General features: G+C 44.6%; 1 protein-coding gene across 1 annotated transcript in view; it reads left to right on the top strand.

Annotated features, from left to right (window-relative positions):
• unc5a (unc-5 netrin receptor A) overlaps positions 1-19,334 on the top strand; it is a 217,989-nt gene that overhangs the window by 194,086 nt on the left and 4,569 nt on the right. The window contains exons 13-15 of the mRNA XM_018746522.2: positions 12,974-13,123; positions 15,702-15,866; positions 17,729-17,907. Coding sequence (XP_018602038.2) covers positions 12,974-13,123; positions 15,702-15,866; positions 17,729-17,907 — 494 coding nt within the window. The remainder of the gene's footprint in view (positions 1-12,973; positions 13,124-15,701; positions 15,867-17,728; positions 17,908-19,334) is intronic.

Here is a 19,334-nt window from a genome sequence, read left to right as displayed (position 1 = left end):
GGTTGGACCAGGTCCTGCTCTCTAGTGAGTCTGGGGTTTGAGTCCTGCTTGGGGTGCCTTGCGATGGACTGGCGTCCCGTCCTGGGTGTGTCCCCTCCCCCTCCGGCCTTATGCCCTGTGTTGCCGGATAGGCTCTGGTTCCCCGCGACCCTGTATGGGACAAGCGGTTCCGTGTGTGTGTGTGTGTGTGTGTGTTTTTTCTGTTTTGCAGTATTCTCAAAGTTTGAATTCTTCCTACACTGTTCTTTAGCGTAGAGCATGATTCATGTAATGAAGATGGCATGTGTAGCAGAAGGTGACCCTATGCACAGTGAGCGCATCATTTCCCCCTGTGGTTTTGTTTTGTCTGTAAAAATCATAAAGAAATTATCTGGCTCCAGTTTGCTATGTGTAGTATTTTATATACACCCTGCCTTCCTGAACTTACAGGCTTTCTTTTCTGCTCCATGTATATCAAACACACACACACTTTCTGAACCGCTTGTCCCGTACGGGGTCGCAGGGAACCGGAGCCTACCCGGCAACACAGGGCATAAGGCCGGAGGGGGAGGGGACACACTCAGGATGGGACGCCAGTCCGTCGGAAGGTACCCCAAGCAGGACTCGAACCCCAGACCCACTGGAGAGCAGGACCCGGTCCAACCCACTGCACCACCACACCCCTGTATATCAAACAACACCTGTAAAACTGAGTTTTAATATCGGATGTAAAGGCAAAGAATTATGCTTTGTAACTTACAACAGTTGGTGTATACATACAATATAAGGAGTTTTAAATCCTGAGGTAGAGAAACATTAAAATATAAGCTGTAGCTTTTTCCATTTTACTTGCTGAACGCATGTTCTAAATATGAATACTATAACTATGGAAACATTTGATTTGCAAAGTCAAAAGTGTCTGATATTAATATTGAGGTTAACATAATATCATATGTAATAATGAAACTCAAGTTTAAGTAACACCATGGAAAAGCATGTAGACATTTGATTTTATCCATTGATATTTCAGTATATCTTGCTTCTCAACAGAGCACTAAACATGGTATAATTTGGAGGGGGGAAAAAAACCCAAGCAAGGGGAAATAAAGTGATAGTGAAGAAATAATTAAACAAGAAACCTCTGCAGTCCCACGGCAACCAGCCCATGGTCCTGTATATATAGGAGCATTAGAGAGTCAGGAAGATTTTAGAATTTTGTAAGAAGTTTCTAAAGTGACTGGGTCAGATCTTTTTGTCTGGTTAGCAGTTCAGGGTAGTAGAGTCTTAATCTGTACAGCATTTCAACTCATTAACAGAGATTTATCACACTATTAGCAATTAATTTATAGCTTATTAGTTTTTGTTCATGAATATATGAAGAAATTTAAAAAAAAAAAAAAAATTCTTTGCAAAACTTAACCAACAGATGTACTCCTCAGCCATCACCCAGTAAACAGTAGTAAATGTTTTATTTACATCCTCACTTTCAAATGTAGAGTCACCAGGCTTCATAATTAGAAGTGAATAAAGCACTGAAATGTTTAATTGCTGCCCAAAGTGATTGGTGAATCTTTTTCCTGTAGCATACAACATGAATCCAGGCGAAATTCTGTCTTTTGCATTAATACGGCACTCCTCTTCTCTTGCTGTTCTGTGAAGTTATTAGGCACAAAATTACGTGGTTATACAATTTTAATTTGCAGGCTCCATCGCAGAGGTGGTCATGATTTTCTGAAAACAGTTGTATGCAGCAGACTTTTTAGTATGGCTAACTGGGTTTATCGTAACAGCTAAGTGATAACATGAGTAACTCTTCTTTTTGTCACTGATGCAGTGGGCTAAACCTTCAGTGTGCACACAGTTGGACCGCTTGCTAATCCTCATTCCTCATTCCATTCCAGGCACTGTGGCAGAGAGGAAATTCCTAAAAGTAGGAAACAGTAAACCATGGGAGTTTTGTCTGCACCATTTTCTCATGTAACTGTCACAGTAGAATGTGACTGTTAAGTGTCTCCATGAAGAGCCGCATGTGCCTGTACAGTCTGTACCACATCTGTGCTGTACAGATGTGCTGTGGATGGCACTAGGCTGTTCCCTTCTGCCTCTAACACTTGTCCGTGGTCAACAGTTCGCCATCAAGCCTGTGGCCAAGATCTGAACCTGGCTTTTATCTCCCAGTGAAATAAATGATATTATTGTCTTTGATTATGAATATCTAAGTCACACCAGGAGGTCTACTGAATTTCTGCTGTATGCTATATGGGCATGTGAGAGCTTCTCCAGTATATAATAACTTGAAAATATATATATAGTATAAAAACACAGAATGTTCAACTCTTTTACCCGTCATTTTGGGAACCAGTCAACTTGTTGAAAAGTATGAATTATATATTGTTAACTCTGAACCTCGCTTGGTTTCCTGTGATATGCTTTCACAACTTTTTAATGCTCAGACCACACACACACACACACACATTTTCAGAACCGCTTGTCCCTTACGGGGTCACGGGGAACCGGAGCCTACCCGGCAACACAGGGCGTAAGGCCGGAGGGGGAAGGGGACACACCCAGGACGGGACGCCAGTCCGCCGCAAGGCACCCCAAGCGGGACTTGAACCCCAGACCCACCGGAGAGCAGGACTGCGGTCCAACCCACTGCGCCACCGCACCCCCATGCTCAGACCAAATACATCTTTTATTTATGTTTTTTTTGGGGGGGTGGGGGTTGTGGGGCTCAGAATGCTGTCAAGTGGTCTCTTATTTCTCCATATGTAAGATTAGGATGCAAATGGTTCTAAATTTAAATAAATGTGCCACATGCATAGAGTTGTGTTGAACACTGAACCACTTCAGTCTTTTATTAACACAGTAATAATTAATGTAATTTCTTCAGCTTCAACAAACAGGAAACTCTCCTGGGCCGCATAACAGTTCTGGTCCTACTTCGACTCGAAACAGAGAGGGCTTACATTTCCACTTCCACCTCACTCTAAAAAGACTAGTCTAACAAATTTATGGGAGGAAAAAAACACTGAGTTGAAATTGCCTTATCAGTCATCTGCTCTTGCTGAGAAAGGCTTGCAGTGGTCACATTTTTCCCCAAGTAAATCGTTCCAGGAAAATGTGTTGAAGGGGTACAGACTGCACTGAAAATAAATGCCTTCTTTACAATCTACCTTTTGTTTACAGATAGTCGATACATTTTTTTAAAATTTGCTTTTAATAGGGGAGCCTAATAGGGGATAGATAGATAGATAGATAGATAGATAGATAGATAGATAGATAGATAGATAGATAGATAGATAGAGCATAGCATTTTAAAAAGCTTCAAAGCATCATTTATGACATTCTGGAACCAGTTACATGTGACAGCTATCCTTATTTGTTGAGGGGGGAAACAAATCCATACCATTTCCCAGTGGCTTCTTGCGTAAATATAGCATTTCTGCAAACATCATGCACTGCATTAGAATAAAGCTTGCAGGTGTCGTATTTTGTAGTGTTGCATCAGAAGATGTCATTTTTTTTCTGTGTGTACAGATAGGTGTAATTTTAGTATACAAGCCATTTTGTCTTTCTAGTAGTATTTTATACTGTTTCAAATGGGAGCCTTTCAGAGGGAAAGGTTAATCAAAGTGGATGTATTTTACCTGAGGATATGAACTGCAAGTTACCTGTGAGTAGTCAGATGCTCTGACAAGGTCCCACGTATCTCTGTGACAACACTCATGTTCCTATGAAAAATCCAGCTACATTAAAGCTGACTTTATGTTTTTCATTCCCATCCTATAATTAGGAAATTTTGGTGCATCTCAAAGCATTCCAGTCTGAATGTTTTTCACTGATCACAAATGTCAGAGAGGGAAATACTTTCCATATTTGTCAAACTGGTCACCACTGTCTCCAGGAATAAATTAATATGCTGGGTACAATATCAAGTTACAGTTTAAGCATTAGAATATGTGCAGTTCTGAGCTTGGCTTTCCGTCCTCAGTGAAAACAACAGGTTTAGTATTTTTATCAAGGAAAATTTTGGCTCTGTTTCTGTTCACTATCCTTTGGGCTTGTGCTGGACACTCCGTGAAAAGTGCATGTTCTGCAATTGGGAATGCAGGGAAAGTGCACAGGAACCCTGTCTGTGTGTGCGCGCGCCGAAGCTGTGCTCCTACTAATCCTGTTATCTGTGCCTCTAAAGCTGGCACCCTTGTGACTTGGACACAGGAATTTTAAGCCGCTTGTGTTTCTTTCTTCTCTTTCTTGCCCCTCCTTCAGCAAGCAGAGGGACTTCAGGGGTGGTCTTGGCTCAGCCTGCCACAGAAGGGGCTGTCAGTGCTCAGAGTGCATTTTTTTGCTCCCTTAGATCAAACCAGCTCCTGTCACTGGCCCATCCGCTCCAGCTGACTGCAGCCATGGTGGTGTGCGTTTTAACACCAATGTCCACTGGGCTTTGACTTCACATGTCCTGCAATGATGCGGCTCCAACAGAAGGGCTCGTTTCCATTGCCTTTGTAATATATCGTGTGTGTCAGTATTATCAACTTTGTACACACATTCCTTGGTTTACAAAAACTCATTCATTCCAAGATATCTGTTCATTAGGCAAAATTAAGAAATTGAAATTATGAATTTATTATCAGGAAAATTCCACCTCCTCCCAATTAGAACCCAAGTACACGCAGTCCCAGGGTTACGAACATTCGACTTACGTAAAACTCATCATTACGAGCCATCCCCTTAAAGCCCATTATATCAAAAATTCAAGTGACAGGCAATGGTTTGCAATAACAAACAGGCGCTACTGTGTGATGTGGACAAAACCTTGTTTTTTTCAGTCAGACCCCGTTGCTGTTAACAGTGTCTCATGTGTTACTGTAAACACACATTTTGAAACTGCTTGGCCCAAGGCAAACCAGAGCCTAACCCAGGGCGCAAGGCTGAAGAGGGAAGGGATACACACAGGACAGGACGCCAGTCCATCGCAAGGCACCCCAAGCAGGATTTGAACCCCAGACCCACCAGAAAGCAAGTACAGGACAAACCCACCACACCACCATCTTTGGCTTTAAGTGTTTTGTTTTTACCCTCCTAACAATGCCATCAAAGTATAAATGTGATGCAAGTGATGGTGATGCATCAAAGAAAAGGAAAACGATCACGATTGAAACTAAAGTGGAAATAATGAAGCGATCGGAAAAAGGTGAAACGTCAACGAACATTAGAAAAGCGAACATTGAAGCTTCTTTAATGTTTTTTGTACCTACACACACACACACACACACACACACACACACACACACACACACTTTCTCTCCTCCTCTCTCTCTTTTATAAATACTATAGTAACGTTTTTTTTTTTTCTATGTCTCTCTCTATTATACATCGATCAGCCAAAACATTAACAGCACTGACAGGTGAAGTGAATAATATTGATTATCTCGTTACAATGGCACCTGTCAAGGGGTGGGATGTATTAGGTACATGTGAACAGTCAGTTCTTGAATTTCATTTGTTGGAAGCAGGAAGTGTAAGGGCAAATGTAAAGATCTAAGCAATTTCGACAAGGGCCAAATTGTGACGGCTAGACGACTGGGAAAGACCATCTGCAAAACGATAGGTCTTGTGGGGTGTTCCCGGAATGCTTAGTTCAGATGTTCAGGTGTTTGCCGAGCTTGGCATTTTGACTGCAAGTGTTTCATCACCAGTCGAGATGACATCATCAGTGGATGGTGGTCATCAGACATGCAGTGGTTAGTACCTACCAAAAGTAGCCCAAGGAAGGACAACCGGTGAACACGCAACAGAGTCAGGGTCACCAAAGGCTCATTGATGCGCATGGGGAGCGAAAGCTAGCCCGTCTATTCCGATCCCACAGAACAGCTACTGTAGTACAAATTGCTGAAAACCTTAATGCTGGCCATGATAAAAAGGTGTCAGAACATATACAGTGCATCGCAGATTGCTGCGTATGGGGCTGTGTAGTCGCAGACCAATCAGATTGCCCATGCTGACCCCTGTGCACTGTTGAAAGCACCTACAACGGGCAGTGAGCACCATGGAACTGGGCCATGGAGCAATGGAAGAAGGTGGCCTCATCTCATGAATCACGTTCTCTTTTAGATCATGTGGATGGCCAGGTGCATGTCTGTTGTTTACCTGGGGAAGAGATGGCAGCAAGATGCACTATGGGAAGAAGGCAAGCCAGCAAAGGCAGTGTGATGCTCTGAGTATTTTTCTGCTGGGAAACCTTGGATTTTGGTGTTCATCTGGATGTTAGTTTGACACGTACCACCTACCTAAAGATTGTTGCGGACCACGTACACCTCTTCATGGCAACAGTATTCCCTGATGGCAGTGGCCCATCCTTACTGCAAAAATTGTTCAGGAATGGTTTGAGGAACATGACAAAGTGTTCAAGTTGTTCACTTGGCCTCCAGATTCTCAATATCTCAGTCCGATCGAGCATTTGTTGGTTGTGCTGGAAAAACAAGTCAGATCCATGGAGGCCCCACTTCGCAACTTATAGGACTTAAAGGATCTGCTGCCAACATTATGGTGCCAGATACCACAAAACGCCTTAAGAGGTTTTGTGGAGTCCATGCCTCAATGGGTAAGAGCTGTTTTGGCGGCACAAGGGGGACCTACACAATATTAGGAAGGTGATTTTAATGTTGTGGCTGATCAGTGTATATTAAGTTGGTCTTTGGGTGTACAGGCAGTCCCCAGATTACGAACAAGTTCCATTTCTAAGTCTGTCTTTAAATCAGAATTTTAAGTAAGTCGGAACAGTTAGGTACAGTTCGTGTCTAACATCAGTTAGTCAAATGTTTGTCTTAATATATAGTATATTGTGTACCTTTCTATGCATAAAAAAACATTAAAGAAACACTTCTGGATACACTAAAACATCTTTAATGTAACAATACAGTAATAATAATAATAATACAATATAATGATGTAATGATAACAATAATAATTACTATTATTATTAGAAATGTAACTACAGAATGTACAGTACATTAAGAAATATTATTTGTTCTTCAAGAGATGATACATTTGCTGAAAATTCCCAACTGTTACTAACAATTACAAATGCTGTAATAAAATACAGCACTATATATACAGAACTTAATATTACACTAAAAAAAATTTATTCGTACTTTATCGTAAATTACATTTACATTTATTTGTTTATGTAAATTACACTAAACATAAGAAATGGGTTAACTAGTTAGTCATTCAAAGAAAACAGAGGCAAGAAGGTAACTAATGGCGAATGACTCAGATTAGTGTGATTTTAAGCAGTAAATAATTACAACACGCAGCACACACCACAGCCCTGAGGGTACATAAACACTAATATGGCATTGTTTCCCACATTGTTGCTTAGCACAAGAAAGGCATTAAAACTGGACTGCGGGAGGAAGTGTAGGAGTTAGCCAAAAGAGTTTGCTAAAATGTGACTTGTGTGAATGGAAATAGCTCTGTAAAAATATTGATTGTCTCATCTTCATCTTCATCATCTTCTTCCTCCGCTTATCCAGGACCGGGTCGCGGGGGCAGTAGTTTAAGCAGAGCCCCCCCAGACTTCCCTCTCCCCGCACACCTCCTCCAGCTCCTCTGGGGGAACCCCAAGGCATTCCCAGGCCAGCTGGGAGACGTAGTCTCTCCAACGTATCCTGGGTCTGCCCCGAGGCCTCCTCCCAGTGGAACAAGCCCGGAACACCTCCCCAGGGAAGCGTCCAGGAGGCATCCAGAACGGATGCCCGAGCCACCTCAACTGGCTCCTCTTGATGAGGAGGAGCAGCGGCTCTACTCCGAGCTCTTCCCGGGTAACTGAGCTCCTCACCCTATCCCTAAGGGTGCGCCCAGCCACCCTGCGGAGGAAACTCATTTCTGCTGCTTGTATCCGCGATCTCATTCTTTCAGTCATGATCCAGAGTTCATGACCATAGGTGAGGGTAGGAACGTAGATCGACCGGTAAATTGAGAGCTTCGCCTTACGACTCAGCTCCTTCTTCACCACAACAGACCAGTACAATGACCACATTACTGCGGACGCCACACCAATCCGTCTGTCAACCTGCCGCTCCATTCTTCCCTCACTCGTGAACAAGACCCCGAGATACTTAAACTCCTCCACTTGAGGGAGCAACTCCCCCCTAACCCGGAGGGGGCAATCCACCTTTTTCCGACTGAGAACCATGGCCTCGGATTTGGAGGTGCTGATTCTCATCCCCGCTGCTTCACACTTGGCTGCAAACCTCCCCAGTGCACGCTGTAAGTCTTGATTCGATGAAGCCAACAGGACCACATCGTCCGCAAAAAGCAAAGACGAGATCCTGCGGCCACCAAAACAGACACCCTCCGTTCCCTGGCTGCGCCTAGAAATTCTGTCCATAAAGATAATGAACAGAATCGATGACAAAGGGCAGCCCTGGCGGAGTCCAACATGCACCGGGAACAGGTCTGACTTACTGCCGGTAATGCGAACCAAGCTCCTGCTCCAGTCATACAGGGAACGAACAGCCCGTAGCAACGAGCCCTGAACCCCATAATCCCGAAGTAGCCCCCGACAGGATGCCACGAGGGACACGGTCGAATGCCTTCTCCAGGTCCACAAAACACATATGGATTGGTTGGGCAAACTCCCATGAACCTTCCAACACCCTAGTGAGGGTATAGAGCTGGTCCAGTGTTCCACGGCCAGGGCGAAAACCGCATTGCTCCTCCTGAATCCGAGGTTCGACTATCGGTCGGATTCTCCTCTCCAGTACCCCGGCATAGACTTTCCCAGGGAGGCTAAGGAGTGTGATCCCCCTATAGTTGGAACACAATCTCCGGTCCCCCTTCTTAAAAAGAGGGACCACCACCCCGGTCTGCCAGTCCAGAGGCACCGTTCCTGAGCTCCACGCGATGCTGCAGAGGTGTGTCAGCCAAGACAGCCCCACTACATCCAGAGACTTGAGAAACTCGGGGCGGATCTCATCCACCCCCGGAGCCTTGCCACCGAGGAGTTTTTTGACTACCTCAGCAACTTCAGCTAGGGTAATGGACGAGTCCCCCTCCGAGTCCCCAGCCTCAGCTTCCTCTACGGAAGGCGTGTCGGAGGGATTGAGGAGATCCTCAAAGTACTCCTTCCACCGCCCGAGGACATCCTCAGTTGAGGTCAGCAGCGCACCACTTCCACTGTAAACAGTGTTGGTGGAACACCGCTTCCCCCCTCTGAGTCACCGGACGGTTTGCCAAAATCTTTTTGAGGCCGACCGAAAGTCTTCCTCCATGGCCTCCCCGAACTCCTCCCAGGCCCGAGTTTTTGCCGCGGCGACTGCCAGAGCCGCATTCCGTCTGGCCCGCCGGTACCCGTCAGCTGCTTCAGGAGTCCCATGAGCCAGCCAGGCCCAATAGAACTCCTTCTTCAGCTTGACGGCATCCCTTACCGCCGATGTCCACCACCGTGTTCGGGGATTGCCGCCGCAACAGGAGCCGGAGACTTTATGGCCACAGTTCCGAACCGCCGCCCCGACAATGGAGGTGTGGAACATAGTCCATTCGGACTCAATGTCCCTAGTCTCCCTCGGGACCTGGTTGAAGCTCTGTCGGAGGTGAGAGTTGAAGACCTCTCTGACAGGGGCCTCCGCCAAACATTCCCAACAGACCCTCACTATGCGTTTGGGCCTGCCAGGTCTGTCCAGCTTTTTCCCCCGCCATCAAATCCAACTCACCACCAGGTGGTGATCAGTTGACAGCTCAGCCCCTCTCTTCACCTGAGTATCCAAGACATATGGCCGAAGATCAGAAGAAACGACTACAAAGTCGATCATCGACCTCTGACCTAGGGTGTCCTGGTGCCAAGTGCACTGATGGACACCCTTATGCATGAACATGGTGTTCGTTATGGACAAATCGTGACTAGCACAGAAATCCAATAACAACTCACCACTCGGGTTCAGATCAGGGAGGCCGTTCCTCCCAATCACGCCCCTCCCCAGGTGTCACTGTCGCTGCCCACATGGGCGTTAAAGTCCCCCAGTAGAACGACAGAGTCCCCAGTGGGAGCGCTTTCCAGCACGCCCCCCAGGGACTCTAAAAAGGCCTGGTACTCTGCACTGCCGCTAGGCGCATAAGCACAAACGACAATGAGAGATCGTTCCCTGACCTGAAGGCGCAGGGAGACGACCCTCTCGTTCACCGGGGTAGACTCCAACACATGGTGGCTGAACTGGGGGGCTATTAATAAGCCCACACCCGCCCGCCGCCTCTCACCCTGGGCAACGCCAGAATAGTGGAGAGTCCACCCCTGGTTGAGAAGAGTGGTTCCAGAACCCAAGCTGTGAGTGGAAGTGAGCCTGACTATATCTAGACGGTATCTCTCAACCTCCTGCACTAGCTCAGGCTCCTTCCCCGCCAGTGAAGTGACATTCCAAGTCCCAAAAGCCAGAGTTGGCGCCCGAGGTTTGGGTCGGCCGGGCACTCGGCCCCGACCACCGCCCAAATCACAATGCACCGGCCCCTTACGACCTCTCCAGCAGGTGGTGAGCCCACCGAAGAGTGGCTCCACGTCTTGGCTTCGGGCTGAGCCCGGCCAGGCCCCGTGGGCATAGACCTGGCCACCAGGCGCTCGCATGCGAGCCCCTCCCCCAGGCCTGGCTCCAGGGTGTGGCCCCGGTGACCCCATACCGGGCGGGGTGAACGAGAGCCTTGATTTTACAGTCATAAGGGGGTTTTTGAACCGCGCTTAGTCTCATCTGTCACCCAGGACCTGTTTGCCATGGGATACCCTACCAGGGGCATATAGCCCCAGACAACATAGCTCCTGAGATCATTCAGGCACTCAAACCCCTCCACCACGTTAAGGTGGCGGTTCGCAGAGGGGATATTGATTGTTGAAGGTAGAAATTCAACAGTGGGGAAAAAGCAAAAATTTGTCATTTGAATGATCACAAATTAAGGATTGGATGTATTTTCTATTTTAATTATATTATCTTTCTACTTTCTATTTTATCATTTTCTATGAACACCAGACTCTCGCCTGTAACATATGTGCCTTGAGGTCCTGGTCTAGGGAGACTAAATGTTCCTCGGGATTTTTATTTTCCACCTGTTCACTTCATCACACCGTAATTGCAAAAAGATAATGGAGCATAAATGGGGTAATTACCCACAAGGCCTCCAGCATATGCCAAAATCATGGAGAATTTGGTTTATTCGAGAAGAATGAAGTTGGGTTTAGCCTTGTTACCTTGTCCCATCTTGTTAATGTGAAAGGCTGGGGAGGTCCAAAAAGCTCCTTGCTGTTTCTAACTATAACTGTGTATTTAATAATATGGATAACTGACAGCCCCCCCAATCCCCGACCCCTATTATCAGCACCCAGTGTGATGTGGAGCCAGGGTCAGGAATGAGTCTTAAGTCCACTGCCATCAATTTGCAATGCTAATGATATCATCACCGCAGAAGAATAATTGGTGCCTAAGAACCGTGTTAAATGAACCTCCTTGTAACGTCCATAAATTACCCTTTTTGTCTTTGTAAAAGACACTTTAGAGGAGCTTGTAAAACTCTTCAAAGTTTACTGCCCTTCAGCAGGAACTGACAAAGCCTACTGGGTAAAATTAGGATCTGTTCAACTTTCAGTGTTGTAACAAGCCAGTGGCCACAGAGAAATGTAACCCTTGGCCCGTGTGCCAGTCGACAATTACAGGGACGTAGCGGTGTCAACTTGTCCCTTTGTCAAAGAGCTCTCAACTCTTCTACTCGAGGTCTATTATCCACCCATCCACATTCATTAGCTGTTAGCACAGAAGGTCAAAGGGTGGCATTCTGTCTAGAATCAGGTGAATGTGGCCAACAGCCGACACAGCAGACACTTATGCAAAACACAGTCTGCAGAGATGTAAAATACCACTGTGGTGGACAAATTAATCTCTGAACTCACTGACGTGCAACAAGGGGCTCTAACACTGTAATCATTACATAACTTCAGGACCAAAGTTTCCAATCTGTTGTCCTTACTAATAAAGGGAAATTTAAAGGTAATAATATTATAAAAACACATACAGTAGACATTGTGAAATGATGAAAGTGTGTGAAAACAAATAACTGCTGTATTCCAATATTTCAGCCTTTTCCTTCTGTCATTGTTGGAATCATATGTGACAGTGATCATGCGCACAGCAAGCTCTCAGGTAGAGCAACTGTATCATGTAACAAAGGTGCATTCTTAATGGGTAATTAATAGGTTCCCCAGCATATTAATTGAAATCAGTCTACCCAAAACAGGGTAAAGAGAGCATAAAATTGAATCACTGGTGTGCAGCTAAAAACCCGAGATTCTCTGTCTTAATTAGTTCTGTTCTAAAACACTTTCAGTTGTGTCTATATTCACACAAGGTATGAAACTTCTAAGAATTCTCCACAGAAGCATCATTGTTAGATATCTGTGTTTCTTTTTGCCGCTTGCAGTCAGTGATGTATTCATAGCAATACTTTTGCTCTCATGTAAAATAAGATCTTTCTTTTTTGATATCAGTTTTGTGAAGGTGAGGCTTTTTCAAAATTTTTCATGAAACGATTCATATGATTATGTGCAGAGCAAAATTATTTAACATATTCATCTGAGAAATTGTTACTTTGTATTTTAGTGACATTTCAGATGTCTGTTTCATTTGCACCACACCCCAGAGAGGAAAATAACAAATGAGAAATTAATAATAAATGTGACAAATTCCCAGTTCTTCTTGACAGAATAAAACGGAAAAGACAGGAAAAGGAGTTGTAGTTAAGAATAGGGAGTTCCTTTAAGACTGCTCTTAGTAGAAAAGCATTGGTGTGTGTGTGTGTGTGTGTGTGTGTGTGTGTGTGTGTGTGTGTGTGAGAGAGAAAGAGAGAGAAGGCTGTTCCATGAGCTTCTAGGCCCAGTGGAAAGGACTGTTCGTGTCTCCAAGCCATGACGCTAAGCTCCCATCCCTGAGCTGTGTCCTCAACTGTCCCACAGGAGGTGATGCAGATGGAGAAGCAGCTGGGAGGTCGGCTGATCGACGAGCCGCAGGTCCTGCTCTTCAAAGACAGCTACCACAACCTGCGTCTGTCCATCCATGACATGCCCCGGGCCCACTGGAGGAGCAAACTGCTGGCCGCGTACCAGGTGACTCACTCACTCATTCATTCACTTCCATTGTGTTTCACTCTGCTCTGATGACTACAGCACACAATACTGTTCTCATCACTATTAATTCCATCAGCATTCGACAGTGTCTTTTCCAAAGCAGTTGTGAGCCAACATGCGATCTACTTGATGATGTCATTAATAAAACGCTGACCACAAAAGAGACTGAGGTGCCCTGACGTTGACTGCACATACCAGGACTGCAGCTACATCTTAGCTTTGGCTGAACAGTAAAATTGGGGTGGAAAACAACGAACTCATTCTTGCTGAATCGCTCACTATTGGTAAGCAATGGTCCAGGGCCAGGTCACAGTGCTCCACAGCCAATTCTGGAAGCATAGGGTGTGAGGCAGGGTAAACCCTGGATGGGACCATTGTAGGGTATAATCTAGATATTGCATATAATGTACTTATTGCTTTTTGATATTATAAAGAGTATAGAAAGCTCTGAATTTCCCATTCATTGGTTGTTATAAACAAATTCAGACTTAAAAACATGCATATCAAGAGGGCCTAGGTGAGCCGGAAGACTTGTGGATGGAAGCATGTGGGACGGCACACAGTGTGATGAGGAAGCTCTGTAATCCCCCAGAGAGTAGCGGACTGCCGGGCAGCTGCACAACCTCCCCGCATAACGGGTGTCTCTCTGGAAGTGTTGTTTTTTTTTCTGAGTGCCGCCAAACAAGCATGCCCACTTCTTCCCAGGCAGCAGCTGGCACATGGCCTGTGTAACAGCACCCCCTGTTGGACAGTGTCCTGCAGCGTGGCACATGAGTGATTTACTTTGTCACATATTCATTTGGCTCACACTTTTTTCTCCAAAAGTGATTTACACTGATTTACTCATGTATGCAGCAGGCTAATATTGCTGTGTTAGTTCATGATAACAGCCTTGAAGGACACATCAAGGTTGAGAGGTGACATCTGAGGTTGACCTCTCAATCATCTGTGAAGGACAAAGAACATTTCTTCACACAGCAGAAGATATTAGGCTGAAGGGGTTGAGGAAAGGGGATGCGGTGGTGCAGTGGGTTGGACCACAGTCCTGCTCTCCAGTGGGTTTGGGGTTCGAGTCCTGCTTGGGGTGCCTTGCGACAGACTGGCATCCTGTCCTGGGTGTGTCCCCTCCCCCCTCTGGCCTTATGCCCTGTGTTGCTGGGTAGGCTCCGGTTCCCCGTGACCCCGTATGGGACAAGCGGTTCTGAAAGTGTGTGTGTGTGGTTGAGGAAAGACAAAGGAAATGGAGCTAGCTGTGTTTTGTACCCTGGACAGACTCTGCACGGTGTCGTGGTCATTCAGCACTTACAGAGGTGGCAATGGGTTCACACTTCCGCTGGCAGCAGAGCTCACGTGTCTCCCCCATCTTGCAGGTTCTCATCAGAAAGGGCCCATTATCATGCCATCTCATTAATGATAGTAACAGGGCATAATTGCAAACACTACTGGCCACTCAAGGTGTCGGCATCCCTCGGTCACGGAGACTCATTACTCACTGCCTGTAATGAGCGTGTCGGCCTCTGATCGGCCGTTGCGTTCCTTGGTAACCCTTTCCATCACGCTGATGGGGGCGCCCGATTTCTGGCCTTACTGCCCATCCTTGCTGTGCCAGCGTGTTTTGGTCATTAACCTCAGTGTGCATATGGGCAAAATGTACCACATTTTGACCAATTAAAACACTTGCTCAATTAAAATCGACCATATTTTTTACAATCAGCAAAAGCTTTTACAAATAAAGGACTCGTTCATTTCGGTTATTTATATAGGACAGAAAAGTGTAGTCTTAACACATCTAAACAGATTATCATTAGTGAATTAATTCAAATGCATTACTATGTCCCTTTGAAAATTTATGGGTTTATGCATTCAAGTTGAAGATGAAAGAAATGCCATCCGGTGTCCATTTAAAGCTGAGATTATCAGGTGTGAAACTCTTCATTTGGACAAATTTTTGCCATAATTTTCATCGGAATCCATGTTGACTGTTTATGGTCATCATACAACTGTAGGTGGGTGCAGTAGTTACTACTGCATTTTAGGAGAATGTGTACAAATACACACACACACACACACACACACACACACACACACACACACATTTCCAGAACCGCTTGTCCCATATGGGGTCACGGGGAACCAGAGCCAACCCGGTAACACAGGGCGTAAGGCCGGAGGGGGAGGGGACACACCCGGGACGGGACGCCAGTCCGTCACAAGGCACCCCAAGCGGGATTCGAACCCCAGACCCACCAGAGAGGAGGACTGTGGTCCAACCCACTGCGCCACCGCACCCCCACTGTGTACAAATACTGTATATTAATTGGAAATTGTAGCTGTTTTAACTGGACTTTCATCCATTTATTTTAATTTGCGTTTGCCTTTATCTTAAATGTTAAATGTTTCGTCTGGAAAACCATTGACTGTAAATTCCAGACTGAGGGGGCTGAAGGGTCACGACAAGGTCCTTTCTGGGGACAGTTTATTACATTTGCTTCTGAATATGGAGATTGACATGTAAATGTGCACAAGCTGATGGTGCCCCCTCTCGGGCTGCCCCCAGGAGATCCCATTCTACCACATCTGGAGTGGCTCCCAGCGCAGCCTCCACTGCACCTTCACCCTGGAGCGCCTGAGCCTGAGCACCTGCGAGCTCACCTGCCAGCTGTGTGTGTGGCAGGTGGAGGGGGAGGGCCAGAGCTTCAGCATCGACATCAACATTGCCAAGGTGACGGAAGCAGGACCAAATGAAAACATTGCTCTGAAACTCATGAATACTGGTAGAAAGGGCCTCGACTGGTTTATCTTTGAAACATAGAGTGGTAGTAGCTGTGAACTGAATGCCTTAATTAAAGCCAGGGAGGACACATTATGACTAAAAACCTTTCAAAGTAATACACGTACCTTTTTAAACACTGGTTTGCCCTTTTATGCTACAAGGTCAATTTTTCTCCATTCAGGGTGTGCACCACACTCAAGGGTACTACAGCAGGACATGGGTTCCTTTGAGTGCCCTGCTCCAACTATTGCACTACTTCCTAGAGTTTATGCCCTTATAATGGTGTTTATGTCTGATCACTGTGTCATTTTAAAGCTTTGGTTTCTTTTTCTTTTTTCTTTTTTTCTTTTTTTTTTACTGTAGCGTGATTATTCCTTGCAATCCTATTTTAATTAAAGCAGAATTGAGAATGTTTATATAATATGAGTGTTGAGGATATCAAGTGCAGCAGTGCCATTTTTTAATTATGTGAAAAGTGTAGAGATTTTCATGAACAAGAAAAGCAGCTGGTCAGGAACATCACAGCAATGCACTGCTCAAGAGATTTCTCTTCACATGTATGGGATTTTGCAGGGGGAAAAGACGGCAGGGTTACTGCTCTGTTTCCTTTTGCTATGCTCAAATCAAAGTGATAATTCATACTCTGTTGAATATGTGAACACCATATGGCTTCGGTCTCATGCCCAGAGTGTTACATGCTCTGCAAATTGCTTGCCGTTTCACTTTATTATAGTGCAGTTTCCCTGCACCTCACAAAGGTCATTTGTTCTTGACATCCCTTTGTACCATTGGTTTCTATGGTTAAAAACTTGCTCCAAACCCCCAGAATTGACATTCATTTATGCTAACATATCACCAGATCCCACTAACATAGGCACAAATACTTTGACAGTTGGGATTAGTGAACATGACAGCGCAGTTTCCCTTCATTAATTACTCTAAAAGACTGTATGTCTGTCTACGTGCACTCGGTCAGCTCACACTTTTAACCGACACTTTTCTCCAAAATGACTTTGCAATTGAATTGAAGACTTCATTGTCATTGCACTCCTGTGCAATACAACAAAATTATAGAGAACTTTTGCAGAAGTACCAAGGTGCTGTGTCCATGCATGCCGTCATCTTGGGGAAGAAAGTAACGTTAAGCTGTCTACCACTGTTTACCCATTTACATAGCTAGATAATATTTACTGGAACAATTTAGGGTTAATATCTTGCTTAAGAACACTACAGCAGTTGATGGGGCACAAGCCTGTGAGCTTCATATCCAATGTGGGGGGCGCTACCTGCTGTGCTACCGGCTACTTTCATAGCATTTCTGTACCACACACTTAAACGCTCACAAACAAAGCATACATGCATATCATACTCAATGTTTATGTATTAATGAAATCTTTAATGCAAAAAAAGGACAGTAAAGACAAAAGAAATTAATGAAATCAACGCAAATGAAATGACACTCAGAGAAGAAGCTGACATGGTTTGGACAGTCCAAATGGGGCCTTGATTACTGAGATTATTGCAGGTGTCACTAGTAAACAGGGCTCATGGAGGGTGAGAACTTCACGCAGCACAAGCGAAATAGCTTCTGCGAAATAGCGCGCATGGTGGCTCTGGCGTCACACTGCTCAGCTGGAAGGGGACACAAAATCCAAATGTGATACTCATAAATGTGAAGAAATCCCTTGTAAGCCAAAGTAGGGGTCATTACACGAGACTCCTCGTAAAGATAAATTCTGTTATTGTGAATTGCAGCATCTTGGGGTGACTGTACCTATAAATAAATGAAGGTATGATTTTTGGGTCTACAGGACAGCCGGCCTCTGGACAGCGATTTTCTGGTTTTGGACAACAGTGCCCCAGCTCTAGCAGGCCCCAGTGCGTTCCAAATTCCGTACCTGATACGACAGAAGATATGCAGCAGCCTGGATGCGCCATGCCCCCATGGAGCAGACTGGAGGCTACTTGCACAGAGACTCAAACTGGAGAGGTGAGGAAAAGTTAGCTGGGGTCACTGACAGTGGATGACCACTGTTCCTGCAACTTGTCAGCTAATAAATCAAAGCTCATGAGCTCTGGCTGCCAAAAGCTCTTAAGTAAAGTTAAGTCATATGTCAGTGTACATCAGCATTTTGTTGTTGTTGTTGTCAATAATAATAATAATAATAATAATAGTAGTAGTAGTAGTAGTATTGTTTAATTGTTTATTATTTAATTTAATTATGCCAGGATCAATTGCTTAATATTTAGAGAAAAATCCCTGTTCATAATATTTTCTTTGAAAAAGATTCAGGTTTGTATTTTTCCTGTCCTCTAAGTAAAATGAATATTTAATGATGGACCCATGTATTTCACAGTTTTAATCAGCATGTTAATTAAATGTTAATGAACTGCTGGATCAGTATTATGCTGGGGCCCACTATTTCAAAAGCAGTTTTTTAGATCACCGAATTAAATAGAAAATAGTGCAGCTGGATCAAAGTGTTTAATTTGTTAGAAACAAGATTCAATCGAATGGCTGTTTTTAAATCACATAATGAACACATCTCATCACCCCCACCCACTTTTTTGCATTTTGTTTTGTCACACCTTTCAATTTGACCCCATTGAAATGTTATTTCCCTTTTTGATACAACAAATTCCTCTATGCAAAGATGGATTAAAACACATCAACAAAAAATCAGATTTTAAGTCACATCACATTGTCAGTCGGATTCGAGTTTGACCTTTGGATGCAGTGTTTGGCTCTGCGTGGTTCTGTCCATCTTGTTGTTGCCACAACCCTGCTTGAAGATCAAAGTGGGTGAGAGACTCACATCAGACCTCCACTGCCTTTTTTATTTCCTGTGAACCTTCTCCAGATCACTGAAGCCTAAAAACTTGTTTCCGTAGGTACAGTAGCTCCCTCATTCTGACGGCAGCATAACAGATCCCATCTGCTGATTCAGCTGTGAGCAGCGACAATAAAATCAACTCTACTCGTGCCACTGAGCACAAATACATTACAGATCAGTGCAGGTCTACCATGTTCCTGTTTTAGTGTTATCTCAGAAAATGAAACACACCTTACCCAATTTAATTTACTTTTACATTTATTTGGGTGATCTGGCAAGTCATTTTCTTCAAAGCACTGTATAACAAAAATTAAAGTGAAATTAAAGAATTATAAATTATAAATATATTTCTAAATATGTGTAAATATGTAAATACGTGTGTGAGTTGCAGAGAGAGTGTGTTTCACTGATGAGTAACTCGTAAGTAGTGTATCTAGCAGTGTAAGTCACCTTAGAAAATAAGGTGTGTGGGCTGAGAGTTCATAGAGTTCATTGGAAGTCGTTTTGGAGAAAAGCATATGCTAAATAAATAATGTAAAATGTAAATTTGTCTGTGTGTGTGTGTGTGTGTCTGTGTGTGTCT

The sequence above is a fragment of the Scleropages formosus genome, chromosome 13 (genome assembly GCF_900964775.1).
Source record: "Scleropages formosus chromosome 13, fSclFor1.1, whole genome shotgun sequence".
Taxonomy (NCBI): Eukaryota; Metazoa; Chordata; class Actinopteri; order Osteoglossiformes; family Osteoglossidae; genus Scleropages; species Scleropages formosus.
The sequence above is the reverse complement of the archived record's forward strand: the minus strand, read 5'-3'. Positions and strand labels throughout refer to the sequence as shown.